The sequence below is a fragment of the Macrobrachium rosenbergii genome, chromosome 53 (genome assembly GCF_040412425.1).
Source record: "Macrobrachium rosenbergii isolate ZJJX-2024 chromosome 53, ASM4041242v1, whole genome shotgun sequence".
Lineage (NCBI taxonomy): Eukaryota > Metazoa > Arthropoda > Malacostraca > Decapoda > Palaemonidae > Macrobrachium > Macrobrachium rosenbergii.
In genome coordinates this window covers 52183031-52197939 of record NC_089793.1, presented here as the reverse complement: position 1 = coordinate 52197939, position 14909 = coordinate 52183031, and the positions used below count along the sequence as shown (strand labels likewise).

The 14909-nt window shown below is 45.4% G+C and overlaps 1 protein-coding gene across 3 annotated transcripts in view; it reads left to right on the top strand.

Annotated features, from left to right (window-relative positions):
• LOC136834463 (oocyte zinc finger protein XlCOF6-like) overlaps positions 1-14909 on the top strand; it is a 48872-nt gene that overhangs the window by 21508 nt on the left and 12455 nt on the right. The window contains exons 2-3 of one of the 3 annotated variants that reach the window (XM_067097064.1): positions 1035-2524; positions 2874-3002. In XM_067097064.1, the coding sequence (XP_066953165.1) occupies positions 1243-2524; positions 2874-2935 (1344 nt within the window). In that variant the 5' untranslated portion in view covers positions 1035-1242 and the 3' untranslated portion in view covers positions 2936-3002. Of the gene's footprint in view, positions 1-1034; positions 2525-2873; positions 3034-14909 lie in introns of all 3 variants that reach the window. The other 2 variants (XM_067097065.1, XM_067097067.1) reach the window with 2 other exon arrangements.

Sequence of the window (14909 nt, the reverse complement as noted above, 5' to 3'; positions counted from 1 at the left end):
AGTGAATGCATTCCAACTGGGTGGGCGGGACTCCCACCCGTAGTCAGTAGGTAACTACATATTTAACCGCCTTGTGTACAGTCAAACAACCGGTCTCCAGATGCACTAAGTATATTCCTAAGTAAAGACCTCAGGTTTGTATAGTTAGGAAAATACAAATTACTTTGATAAAAATTTGTCATTTTTAAAGTAATTTGTATTTTTCGTAACATACAAGCCTGAAGGTCTTAACATTGATGCCCCACCTCAGCCACCCCTCATTCTGGTACCTGGGCCAAAAGTCAAATTGGAGTGCAGACCGACGAGTGGGCGCGGCTTCCACCCACTGTCGGCAGTTAACGTTCCTTGTTTGAAAGTTAACAGCCGTTCCAGCTCGCTTTGCAACCAAATCCTATGCAAAGACCTTCAGGTTTGCATGTTAGGAAAAATACAAATTACTCTAAAGTTTGCTGTTCTTTTTGTTCTCGTTGTCATCCGTTAACGTCAGTTCCCGTCCTGTTTGTTCTGTAACCTGAAGTCATTTGCGCACTCTCTTTAATCTGTGTTATTCCTTTCAAACCTTTCTATTCCTCTCAGTTTCTCTTTCAGTACTGAATGACCTCACAAGTCCCAGCTCTTGGCCTTTGGCCTAGATATTATATTCCATTCAGTCCTGTCCCCCACCCCCTGCTTCAGCCGTGCCAACAAGTCCGAGACTCGTGACGGGGCTGAGGTCTCGTCGGGTATGAGTGGTGTGACATTAATGCAGTGAGTACTTCAGGAACGCAGGTTTCACGACAGCAAGGTTCTGTCAGAACGGAGAGTCTTGTGAGACACATGACAGAATGATTGAAATAGCTCCAATAAACTGTTGGTCTACAGACGCTTACGGTTGGACAACTGTCTGTCTGGAAGACTTGGGAATCAGTGTGTCTGTGGAAACCATGACCGCGATATGGGCTCGGTATAATTGATGGGTTCGTTATGAGCAATAAATTAAGAGCTTCAGTTTTGTGTAAAGTTTTCTAATAATCTTGTACCCTCTCATATTTCAGACTTCAGGGGAAGTTCCTGTGAGGTGTCGAATAAGTTCCCAAAATAGGAAATATAAAATTCTAGATATCAGACTTGTGCATCGGTGAAAGGAGAAATTGGAGGAAATAAGATAATAGGTGAATAAAAGTGATGGAAGCAGTGAATTGCAATAGAAGAAAGTGAAAGAAGTTGTTTTCATAAACAAACGTCAAAGGACCAAAGTCCAAAATGAGCATCTTGGAATCTCTCTTGAAAAGGAAGACTGAGGATCCAGCGGCGATGTCTCTCGCCAAGCACGAAAATAGAGGTTTAGCTGGCAGCGATGGCCCAGCCGGCTGTACCTCTCTTTCTGTGGATTCACTGGCAGAAATCAAGGCGGAAATGAAGATGGAGGTGGAGGTGTGTTATGAGTCTGATGGCAGTGTGAAACTTGGTGCTGAGGATTGCGTGTCGTCGATCGGAGACGAAGATGATGCGCCGCCTGTCAGAAAGGAAGGCGATGAGGAGAATCCCTTCATGTGCTGGGAATGCGGGAGAGCCTTTTCCACGAAGACCCACCTGGAACGACATTTCTGGAGCCACACCGTAAAGAGGCCGGATGCCAGCGGCGAGTGTGGAGAGGCTTTCTCCCAGAAGTCCAGCCCCAGAGAACACGTGAAGGCCCACAGTGGAGAGAGGCCATACACTTGTGACGACTGCGGGAAGTCGTTCTCCAGGAAGCCATATCTCAAGATGCACGCGAGGAGCCACAAGGGGGAGAGGCCCTTCGTGTGCAAGGACTGTGGGAAGTCGTTCTCCCAGAAATGGCATCTCAAGCGCCACGTGTCAGTTCACACGGGGGAGAGGCCCTTCGCCTGCAAGGACTGTGGGAAGTCGTTCTCCCAAATATCGAGTCTGAAGCACCACGTGGCGATCCACACAGGGGAGAGGCCCTTCGTGTGCAGTGACTGTGGGAAGTCGTTCTCCCAGAAATGGCATCTCGAGCGCCACGTGGTGATCCACGCGGGGGAGGGGCCCTTCGCCTGCAAGGACTGTGGGAAGTCGTTCTCCCAGATATCGAAACTCAAGTGCCATGTGGCAACCCACAGCGGGGAGGCGCCCATCGTGTGCGATGACTGTGGGAAGTCGTTCTCCCAGAAATCATATTTCGAGTACCACAGGGCAATCCACAGGGGGGAGGGGCCCTTCGCCTGCAAGGACTGTGGGAAGTCGTTCTCCCAGATATCAAATCTCAAGTACCATGTGGCAACCCACAGGGGGGAGACACCCATCGTGTGCGATGACTGTGGGAAGTCGTTCTCCCAGAAATCACATCTCGAGTACCACAGGGCAATCCACGCGGGGGAGGGGCCCTTCGCCTGCAAGGACTGTGGGAAGTCGTTCTCCCATGAATCAAATCTCAGGGATCACATGAAGATCCATCTTGGGGAGAAGCCATTTGCTTGCGAAGAGTGTGGGAAAACGTTTCCCTCGAGGAACAGCCTGCAACGACATCGCTTGATTCACACGGGTGAGAAGCCCCTCAGATGAACTGACTGTGGGAATTTGTTCTTACAGAAGTCACATCTGAAGGTCCACATTACTTACATTACTTGCAATGCTGCTTACAGTTTTAAGGAAAACATTCAGAGATTTGCTCAGAAAATACTTAATAAAAGCAATGTAGCTTCTGATATTTAATTCTAGTTTGTCCCTTGTTCTCTCTGTAGGATGTCTAATATTCAATTCTAATATTTAATTTAATTGTAGGATTTCAAATGTTTAATTAATTTAATTGTAGGATTTTTACTACTTAATTAGTACCCTGTATAGGATTTCTAATTGATTCTAATATTTAATTAATTTGACTAATTTTTCAGCCGTGGAGTTGAGTGTCCTTGCCAGGGAGCAAAGGCAGCCTTCAGACGAAGAAGTCCTGTAGGAACTTCTTGAGTCGGAGGGTCTACACTTACAAGGAATACATTGGCATTGCTATGGAGAGAGGACAGGTATTTGGGGTAGGCCTGTGGAGTCATCAAGGTTTAGAATTGCTGTCGTTTTTTATGAAGGGACTAAAAGCTACTGTATATTGCAATACACTCAATGAACACCTGAATTAGCCCTTAATCCCACTAGCCCAACAACTCTCAATTACCCATCCCACTATAGTGGAATTTTAACAGTCAGCGTTACCAGCGCTGCAGGTAAATCTTGGCTCCATGAGCTGCCACCATAACAAAACTGGTTGTACTTTGAAAGCACAGGTGTGCGCCGAAACACCCCCATTTTCATCAATTGCTTTTGTTTGCTGCTGGAAGGGATTTGTTTTTCCTTCTGCGGTGCGGGGACCTAATCCTGTTGCCCAACTTCTCTTTGTATTTTGGACTTGTGGTAGAGGAGCCTGGATTGTATTTGCGGTTTTTCTCCTGGATTTTCTGGATATCTTCGGCGTGGGCGTCTTTTGGATTGGACTACGCTGGTTCCGGTCGCGATTATATCGCGGACTTTTCACCTTCTACTACCTTGCCATCGGCTTTGACGTCGGCCTCAACTGCCTACGACGGTGGACTCTGGCGCTCATCGCTTCTTCCTGCAAAGACGGATGAGTACCTTGAGACACAATAGACCTTCCGTCAGGTATGTAGGAAGGTTAAATGTGATGTCCAGACTCATTGCGATGAATTTTCCCATTGGAAGGCACAAGAGAGGGACGATTACATTCGTCATCGGAAGTCTTTGGCTAGTAACGGCGGCAGACGTCGGTCAGATTCTTGTTGCCTCAAGTGTCTCAGACTTCTGCTACAGATCAGTTGATGGATTTAGCGAGTTCAATGGTAGTCAAACAGATAGAGGATAGGATTGCAATTAGTAAGGAAAATTCAGTAGTTAGTCGTCTTCAACATTTCTCAGTTAGGGATAATAGTAGTATCAGGATGTCTAATTCTTCTTCCTTTCAGCTCCCCTGCCTGTTCCAGAACCAGCCCTGACGGGTGCCGAGGGTAATGGCAGAACGCAAGCCCTCCAGTGGGTAGGGTCTGCGGCCCCCTCGCGAACGGAAACAGTGAAGATTCCCCCTTGTAATATTGATAAATGTAATGTTGATAATGTTAGGATCCAAGATCTGCGGTGTGATAAAGAGGATAGGTTTATTGGTGAAGGGAGAGTTTTAACGGTGCAGTGTCGTTCTCTGAACGGGTTCAGTTCGGGGTTCGAGTGGCTTTTGTTATTATACGATAGAGTTTCTCCATCTCTTCTTTCTCGCGAAACCTGGCTCAGTCTCAAGTCAATGTTTCAGTTACGTGGGGCAGAATCCTTCTGCTTTCGCTTCTAACTCATTTCCTACTGATTTCTAAATCTCCTACTGTAATTTCCCCCTTCCTGTATTTTCTCCTCCATCTAGTAAGGCGGATTATAGATGCGTCCTTCCGGATTCTAAATGGTGCGGGACCTGCATTTGGCTGTGGCGGGTTATAAGGCGGATAGGCGGGAGTTTTTAATGAGTGTAGACCTATGGCGAGGTTATATTTTTTCCAGATGTTTTCTCTAACATTTAGAGTATGTGACACAATGTGTCAGAATTCATGTCGGATATGTTTTCAGGATTATTGAGGGGGCCAGGTCGGTGTACCTTACGTTCCTTTTTATTTCTAAGTTTTCCTCTTCGTTATCTGTCCTTCATCTCCTGCTCCACATTCTCTATTTACTCCTTTTCAGTCTCCTCTTGACCCTTTCTTCTTCTGCTCCGGTCTTTCCTGCGGCTTCTGCATCTTCCATTTCCCTCTTCCTTCGATTTTGGTTTCCTCTTCTCAGGTAACTTTTTATCGTCTGGTGTTCCTATGCCTCCGCCTTTTCCTTCCTTAGTACCAGTCTTCTCTGGTAGGGCCGGACAAGCGAAAACCCTGTTTCGATGATTTTGGCATGGGGTTCTCTTGTTCCATCCCTTCGAATTATCGCAACCTTGCTTCAACCGTCGCGACTCTGTCGATAGTATCAGGTATTTCACAGGGTTTTCCGTCGATTCCAGTTCAGGTTTGCGCTCCGCGGTTTTGGCAGAGCGTGCGGTACCTTCTTCGAGTGGTTCGCGGCTTTCATCGTCTGCATTTTCTGCGGCGGTAACTCAGGCTGGCTTCTACCTCTTTCATTCTCTGTCCTTCATCTTCTTCCGTCCCTCTACAGCGGTTTCGTTTGCGCATCCTCCCCCAAGATTTAACAATGTTGGTGTGGCTACTCACTGTTCCCCTTGGTCATAATGGGGGAATCGGCTCCAGGTTTTTGCTCGGTTCCAGCCTTCTCTTCCGGCTGGTCCAACAATGCAGTTCAGCTCTGGGTACCCGATTAGGTCTTGGTGCAGCATTTCTGGTTAGGTTGGTCGGTTGCGGACGCTCTTCATTGTTGTCGGAGCCGTCCAGTGCCTCCTCCTTTAGCCGGTCTTAGACCCGTTTCGGATGTGCGGAACAGGATTCTTATCCATAGGCGCAGGAGATTCTGGCGGACTTAGAATGTCCTCTTGCCAGCAGTACGATTACGGACACAGGCTTGAGTATGTTACTTCTTCATATCCTCGAACAAGAGCTCCGGACCTCCCGATTTTGAGGTTTTATGACACTAAACAGCTCTGCCTCTTTTTCGTGTTGGCTGGTTTGTTCGTCCCGGAGTTAGCCAGGCTTTGGAGGAGGCGGATGTTAGCTTAGCATCGTAGTTGCTTCTAATGAACCAGCACTCTTCTCTTCTCTCTCAAGTAGGACGACTTACACGGTTAAGTAATCATACCGGCAGGTGTCTGGTTGCCCCTCAACAATCGGTTGAGGCATTCTGTTTAAGTCTCGGCGTCGTTTCGGCTCGTAGGGGCTTCTCTTAGGGAAGCAGGTGCTTGGGGGTATGTGTTGCGCAATCATACTGAGGCTCTTGTGCATTCTTTCTGGATGTGGTTCAAGTTATTACAATGCAGGTTCTAAAATTGGCGGCTATGTCCCGCCGGATTAGTGGCTGTTGGCAGCCTAATAGAATTTATCTCGAGGGTCTGGCTCACCAGTAGCTTTGGCTTAGTCTCTGGCGTTTGGAGCAGGAAAGTCGAAATTTCTATCATGGCCATCTTCCCCCTCGGTATCGGACGTTCATGGAGGATTGCTTAGAACACCATTAGTACTCAGCTAATTCTTGTTCAAGGATGATAGCGTATCAGTATGGCAGACATGGTTCTTCTAACTCATGTCTCCGGTGTCAGCAATTATGCATCGTCGAGGATACAGAGTGTTGAAGTATCTAGACGATCGTTTAACTGGCCTCCTCTCCAGAAGGAGCTAGTAGGCAGGAAATTCTATGGAATTCTTAACATATTCAGGTAAGCGGATTTTCTCTCTTCCTCTGAGGGTTTCACAACCTAGAGAGAGTCCAATCAGGTCCTTCACAGATAGAAGGGTTCCGTCCAACGAAGGGAACGACCATTACCAGCAGGCTTCTTGGGAGAATGTCTCTCTCTCTCTCTTTTAATTCAGGGTCTCGTGTCGAATCGCGTTCTCTCTTCGTAAGGTATGTCTCAGGAATCGCTGGAACTTCCCTGCGCTGAGAAGCGCTGTTATAGTCAGGAAGCGGATTGCTTGCCTGTTGGATCGTTTACAGGTAGTCAGAAATGCATCCTGACAGAGGAAAGGTCTACTCCTTTCCCCTCTTCCTGATATTCATCTGTGCAGAGATGTCCCAGATCAAGGTTGGGAGTCAACCTTGGAGGAATCAGGCCTCGGAACGATAGTCAATAAATCTTCGGGAAAATCAATGCTGTAAAAGAAGCCCTCAGTTATTCTCAGTCTTAGTGCGCTACAGAGTAGTGACTATGTTTAAGCGACAAGTAATTGTCGTCATCATATCAGAAGAACTCGGAGGGAACAGGCTCACAGAACTCAATACTATACTATAGCACATAGTCCTGAGAGGGTCACGAGAACGAAAGTGTCTTCTTTCCCAATTTAATATCGAGTCTCAGAAGCGGGCAGATTCGGCTGGGATTTATAACCGTTCAGGTATTGGGGGGAGAGTGGACTTTGACTCTGGAAGTAATATGTCGAGTTCTCGGAAGTGACCACCAACTGTCGGCTTATTCGCGACACGATTAAACCATACGTCTTCAGTTATTTCTCTAATGGTATCCTCATTTCAATAGTCACCAGGTGGCGTTACAGTTAGAGTCACATGCAGCTGTCTGCGCCTGTCCTCCATCCCGGTCTCATTAATCAGATAATAGGAAATTACAGGAGAGTGTCCAAAGGCGTGGACTCTAATAGCTACTTCCATCACGCGCTTGGTTTCCGGAACTCCTAGAGCTCCCTACGGAAGTTCCGTTGTCCCTACCAATGCGAAACTTCTTCTTCTCAGACGACCACATTCTTTCTACTATTTTCCAAACCCTCGCGTGCTGGACCTAGTTGCAGGGCAACTGTAGAGAGAGCCGCTATACAGTCCGGACTCCCTAAAACTGTGCCTAAATAGTTTTCTTTTGGATTAAGTCAACCCGTAAGCCTTACCAGGTTCAGCTAGAAATGGTATAGTAGTTAGTGTCGTGAAGGTCATTCCATCTCTTGACCTTCCATAGCCAAAATAGCCGGATTTTCTTTATTCCTCGAATAAGAGTGTTTCATATTAAATGAAGTACTGACTACAGCTCAACAATTGGCGGTATATTTAGTGTCTGCATTCTGAAGTTCAAGTAGTAAGAGAATGCGTTGATTAAGTTCTTGTAAGATTGAGCGTCCTGTTTTTATGCATTCGGGCGCCCATAGTGGGACTTACTGGAAGTATTTCAATATTTATCTAGCTTTCCCCTGCCTTTGAACCTATTGAAACTATAACGTTAAGACACTGAGAAGTTGCCTTTTCTTATGGCTTTAGCTTCAGCTAAAGGGTTGGGCGAGCTTCAGGCAGTTTCTAGGTTGGGTTCCTGTGCGAGAATGATACATATTTGTCTGTCTCTTCGAATTTGCGGCGGCGACAGAGTCGGAGAGTTGAAACTCATACCTCGTTCGTTTAGAGTTCTTTATCCTGCAAGTGTTCATTACTAGTGATCCAGCGGAATACCTTTATGTCGGTGGGAGCATTAAAGTCTATTTATCAAGGGTTGCGAAACTCCTTCCTTCCTTTGCACTTGTCTCTCCATGAATCCTTCCCGTCCACCGTCAGAGAATGTGATTAGTTACGTTCGGAGGGCTTCTCAGGGTTGTTCTTCGTCGTCTTCAGCTCTCTATTTTCCCGACCGCACAGTATTCAGAGTATGTCCAATTCATCTTCCTTTTCCCAGGAATTATTTACTGCCGTCTATTCTGGAAGCAGCTGCTTGGAAGTCCGTCTCGAGTGTTTCTCATTTTACTTGAGATGTTAGATTAAGCCTCACAGCGTTTAGCGGCGAAGTCTATTATGTAAGTGCGTTCATTTGGCTGAGGGTATTAACGCGGGGATTGGAGGTTTTTCTCTTGGGGTTTTACGTGGTCAAGCGGTTAGTCGAGCGCGGTCCGCAGACCTGTGTTTGAAGTGATGTTCGAGCGTGTGAATGGGAGGTATTTGGTTGTCAAGCGCGGTTTTTGAAGAAAGTCTCTTGAGCCTGACTTTGTGGCGAGACTTCATTGTCCACAAACGTTTGAATGTGAGCAGCCGGGCATCAAACTTCAGTTTATAGTTGTAGTAGTAACATCAGTAGCCTGCAATGACTCTGAGATCATGAGATATGCGGAATATTTTGCGTGTAGCACCAAGAGTCATTATGTAAGGTGCGTTCATTTAGCTGAGGTGGTAAAGCGAATTGCAGAGGTTATTCTCTTAGGCCACGTTGGCGTGAAGTCTATTATCTGAGGCGTTTATTTAGCTGATCACGGTATTCACATAGTGAAGAGATTCTTAGGTTAACCAGATAGAGAATTCCTTTTAGTCTTTAGAATTCTTAGGCAACAGTGATAATATAATTACATGAACTTAGGTTTAATGCGTTTTAAGTATCTTAGTATTTGATAGTTTCCCTACGAGTCAAGGGTACTCTAGTAGGCTGAAGCTATTTCGTCGGCACCGAGATATTTCTTCACTCGTCCATCGTCGGACCTTATCGGAGGATCAGCGCCTAGGCACACTGCTTCATTTCCCTCCATACATGAGAGGCTATGAATAGCCACATGGGAGATCACCGTACTCCTCCATACATGAGGTTCTGAAGAACCACATGTGGGAGAATTAGAGCGGACGGGAGCAGTGCGGACGTGACAGGCGATCAAAGTACTTTCCATCATGTCTCATCACCAAAAGCAACACGATTGATAAGGTGAGTGTTTAACTAGATAGGCATCCCTGGCAGGGAAGTACTGACCTGGCTTCGATCAAAGTACTCTCCAACAGGTCTCTTCATTGAAACCATTGATTGATATGGTGAGTGTTTGGCTAAATGGATATCTTATGCAGAACCAGGTGGTGACTACCATCTCTGCGGTTGTCAGAGGGGCGTGCAATAGAATTGATCCTCCTCTTCTAAATGTCGGGCTAATTCAGGTGTTCAGGGAGTGTGCAATATGAAGTTTTCATAACCAAGTATGTGTAATACTTACCCTGTACCACAGATATTCCATATCCTTCCCCACATCAATTTTGACCTTGAATAAAGCAATTGACAAAAATGGGGCGTGTCGGCGCACACCTGTGTCAGCGTTGCCAACCGTTTGTTATGGTAGCTCAAGTGACAAGATTTTACCTGCAGCGTTGGTAATGCTGGCTGTTAAAATTCCCACTATAGTGGGATGGGTAATTGAGAGTTGTTCGGGCTAGTGGGATTAAGGGCTAATTCAGGTGTTCAGGTAAGTATTACAATATTAGTTTTATTATGAAAACTTCATTTTCTTTCAGTTAAAACTTTTCTTGCATTAGGAAGGGACTTTTTCAGTTAAAATTGCAAGTTTTTTTTATGTAGAAGGGACTTTTTCAGTTAAAACTGCTGTTTTTTTTGTGTGAAGGGAATTTTTCAGTTAAAATTGCAGTTTTTTTATGTAGGAAAGGACTTTATTCTGTTAAAATTGCAGGTTTTTCTTTTTATATAGGAAGGGACATTTTTCTGTTACACGTTGTTCCTACATAAATACAAATCTTCGGTCTTTACACAGGGATTATGCTTGCAGATGCGAGCTGGAACAGCTGTTAGGTTTCAAGTAAGGCCACTGTTGAGTCAAGACATCTGCTGCGCTCTCTGACCAACTGCTGTCCAATTTTATTTTTGTGTTTATTTTTGTGATATGAGTTTGTTTGTTTACCTTATATCTATAATGCAAACCCCTAACTTGCAACAGCATGGGGAGAGGAAACCTTTGGTTTTTAGGCAAGTGTCCTGGTAAACGCCTTGTAATTGGTTCCTCTCCTCATTAGAGATAAACCCTCATACTTTGTGTGTGTCATGCAGGAAGCGATTGCCATCAACAGTCCGTGTAATTAGTGTCGTGTCTGGCCTTCCAAACGGTGGGTGAAGTTTGCTCCTGAGGAGAAGAGAGACAAGTAGGTTTCTCCAGTGCCATCAGGATGCAACACTGCCGATGACACCAAGGATTCTCCCAGATTCCTTCTCGCCCCAGCAAACTTACACCTGCTGTTGCTACTCCTAAGGGAGCGATGTCTCCTTCTGCTTCGTCAGTAGAGAGCCAACGTAGAGGAACCGTTGACCGGTTTGACTTCTCTGTGACGGTCTCCGTTTGCTTGGAAGGGGAAATTATCCTTCTCGGGGGAAGGGAGATTGCCTCTCTTAACCTGGCTTGTTTTTTCAGGTGTTGTGGAGCCAGAGGGGCTTAGGGCATCCCTAGGCCTCCCAGTGGCATCATATGTTGAGGGTTTGATCTACCTCTTGAAGACCTCCAAAGACCTTCCAGTACAGGCAGTCCCCAGTTATTGGCGATCTGGTTTTTCGGGGCTTGTCTAGTGATGAAAATCGGCGATTTTCAGCGCCGATATGCGCTGATTTCTGCTTATCAGCGCTGATAATCGTGTACTGGTGCCGATACATACCTATCAGAGGCGCAGATAACTGAAAATCGAAAGTCGCTGATTTTCGGTTATTGGCGATTTTTGCTTATCGCCACGCCATCGGAATGGAACCCCACCAATAACCAGGGACTGCCTGTACTGCTGCCACTATAACTGTGACTACAGTACCTGCAGTGCTGCAGTCTACGGTTACGGTGTCCTGCTGGTTCAAGGGCCATCACTACATCAGTGATACAGTTTATCATGCCTCCAGTAGTGTGCTTACTAGTGTTACACTCGGCATTGTCTTCCTTGTTGACGTCCATCTCCACACCCTGATGTCCAAAGGCCCGCTGCGACCAGCAGAAGAAGCCGAAGAGGAATCGATAATCATCGTCATCTTTGTCTCCATCTTTGTAGTGTGCTGTCACCTCCTTCCCTTCTTCTAAAACTAGCAAGTGGAGGAAGAAGAGGGCTGCCTCTCCCGTTGTAGGAAGTCCTGTATGGCTTCTGACGGCCAGCCTTCTTCCGGGGAAAAGGCTACGGGATCTCTCATTTGTGGTACTAGCAACTCCCAATCTGTCCACTGGCAAGGGAGCAGCCACTGCCCGGGGTTCCATGGACCCCTGGTGCACTGGGTACTAGTCCCAGAAATTCACCTTCCTTGGCTGGTAAGGGTCCCTGGTCTACAGACTTGGGCCCGGCCCAGAGAGAGAGAGAGAGAGAGAGAGAGAGAGAGAGAGAGAGAGAGAGAGAGAGAGAGAGAGAGAGAGAGAGAGTACAGAGCATGCAGACGCTCACTCACCCCATGCCCGTTCCTCTATGTGAACAGTGTAAGGGTCCCTGAATGGTGACGGTGGCCTACTGGCCCACTCACCTGGGAAGACAAGAGGAGGTCCCCCACCCTGTCTTCTCTACTGTAGAGGCCCCACCTTCTAAGAAGACTGTAGCACATCTTCGGGACAGCACCCGTCCATGTTCGCGTAAATGGACCACTCTCCCCGACCTGTACTGCTGTTATCACCGTGGGCTGACGACCACCCATGGCCTTACTCACCCGCCGGGACTTCAGCCTCCGGCAGGCCCACCTTCTTAGAGGTTTCCTGGGACCCGGAGCCGGACAGGCCTAGGGTTTGGGACTGGAATCATTCACGCTCCCATCACATCCCCCTCATGGAAGCATACATTCTGGGTTCGGTCCTTGGACCGGAATGGTCGTATGCTCAAGTGGTAGAGAGATCACCAAAGGGCTCTGGCAAGCATCCCTCTCCTGCAAAGGGAATAACCCTGGAAGACCGTGACCTAGAAGGGCTCGAGGGCCCTATGCTCCAGGACTTGGACACCCCTGAGTTGCAGAGGAATTTGTCGGAGATTGTATGTTAGATACAGTAGTTTAATGATCTTGAGGGAGACGATGGCTTTCCCCATGGACCATCCATCAGCCATCGAAGCTTTTTGGAGACCCCAAAAGGGAACCACAGTCTCAATGGGCTTGCCATGGTCGCAACTTTCTGAAGGTGTCTTGGACCAAGTGAATTTTCTTAGTGTATGAGCAGGACAATTCATTTCTGTTTAGCCGATCTTGCAAGACACTTCCTCAGCCTTTCACTAGCCAGGGGAAATACTTCAATACTGCAGTGAGTCCTTTGATGACCAAACAGGTTGATCTGGACGGTTGTAGGAACATTCGCCGTAAACATTTTTGCTGTAGGAAAACTCGCCTCAGGAATTTTCGCCGTAGGAAACTTTGCCGTATAGGATTTTTGCCATAAGACAGTTTCGTCGCATTTTTTTTTTTTTCGATACCCTTATCTTGAACGGTCCCTTTCGGAGTAATGTCCAATATGCGAAGTATCTTATTATCAAGTATATATGGCTAACACTATTGTTCCTTCGATTTTAACATTTTAATAAGCGAAGTACCTTGTTATCAAGTATATCTGATTTTTACATTTTGATTAACGAAGCACCACGTTTCTTTTTTTTTTTTTGTTCCTTGTAAATGTTATCATAATTTGTTACAATTTGTGAATTATTTGATTGTGTTCCAAACATTGATTTATTTTGTAAGGATAGATGTTATGTATACCTTAGTTTTACCAGACCACTGAGCTGATTAACAGCTCTCCTAGGGCTGGCCCGAAGGATTAGGCTTATTTTACGTGGCTAGAACCAATTGGTTACTTAGCAACGGGACCTACAGCTTATTGTGGAATCGAACCACATTATAGCGAGAAATGAAATTCTATCACCAGAAATAAATTCCTCTAACTCTTCATCAGCCGTCGCGGGAATTGAACTCCGGCCCATCGAGTGACAGTCTGAAGCTCAACCGACTCGGCCAGCAAAGGGCTATGTAAATGCATTGTATAGACAGGACTTCATTTTTATAAGTATTTTAACAAACATCAGAAAAGAAATTAAAAAGTAAACATTTAATTAAAAAATAAAAGACAAAATATATCAAGTTAACAAAGAAATAATTTAAAATGTGTGCAAATTCCAAGCAGTGCTTCGTAAATAATGTGTTTTTTGCGTTGGACTGTAATGAAGCATTTTCCGCTGAAGTCTTGCATTGCTATCAATATATATTTTCTTCATTTGTATTAGTTCTTCTTTGGAGGGGTGGCTAGAGCTCTCAGCTAGCATGCTGTTGGCCCAGCGTTCGAGTCTCCGTCCGGCCAATGAAGAATTAGAGGAATTTATTTCTGGTGATAGAAATTCATTTCTCATAATAATGTAGTTCGGATTCCACAATAAGCTGTAGGTCCCGTTGCTAGGTAACCAATTGGTTCTTAGCCACGTAAAATAAGTCTAATCCTTCGGGCCAGCCCTAGGAGAGCTGTTAATCAGTTCAGTGGTCTGGTTAAAGCTAAGATATACTTAACTTTTTTTTCTTCATTTGTACTGCATCTCCTCGATCTAAATTACACTTTTTCTTTTTCGCTAATGTCTCTATACTCACGGAGCTCTGTACTGCACTGTGGAAGCCTTCTATGCTGTTGTTGGTTCTGATCATACCATTCTGGGTTCGTTCGAAGACATTCCACAATTCAGTAGCGACCCCGTTCCCCTCCAATATAGTGAGTTTCAAAACATGATACAAATTCTTGGGGCAAATCATCATCGTCAGTCAGTTCAAGAAAACCATCAATAACATCACACATTGGCAGAAATGCTAATGCAGTGAAGCACTTGATTTTGTTGTTAAATTCTGCTTCCGTAAGAATGCGTGACTTCAAACCTGTATCCACAGTGTGGCGATAGATAGTCTTAGCCATAAGAAATAAACAACCTGTTATATTTGCTGTTGGAAATATCTCACAGAAAGCATTGATAATTGTTTTCTCGAAATCAACCATTAAGGTCTCGGGCTCTAATGATGGGTGTAAGACGTTCAAGGCGCTAAAAAGTCTGATGTAGGTTACCTGTGATTTACTACAGTAGGTAGCAAAACAAAAAGACGTGGTACGCTTGTATGTCTTATGATTATATGTAACGTGAATAACTGATAATATATATCTGGGCTACATTTAAAAGTGCCATCACAAGCCCAATCTTTATTATTAGCAAGGTCCTCTACCCCAGCTTGAGTGCCAAACACTAAAATTCTATCCGGATCATCTTCACTACTATCGTAGAATAAAAAGTTCTCACCATTTTCAAGAAATCTATATTCTTCAGGTATTGTATATCCATTTCTTTGGTTGGGATCGGGGGAGCTTGGCTTTTCCAATACCTCTAACCTCTAATACTGCGAGACAAATGCGATATCGAAGTCGGTAGCAAAGACAATGCATTATCATCTAAACTAGATGAAATTTCTGCAATTGACGACCGTGCAGAAGTTTGTGAATTAGTGGCTAGTGATTTCAATTTTGTTTTTGCTTCATACATTTTTGGTTTTGATGGATGAGATGTATGGCAATGCTCGCCAAATGTTT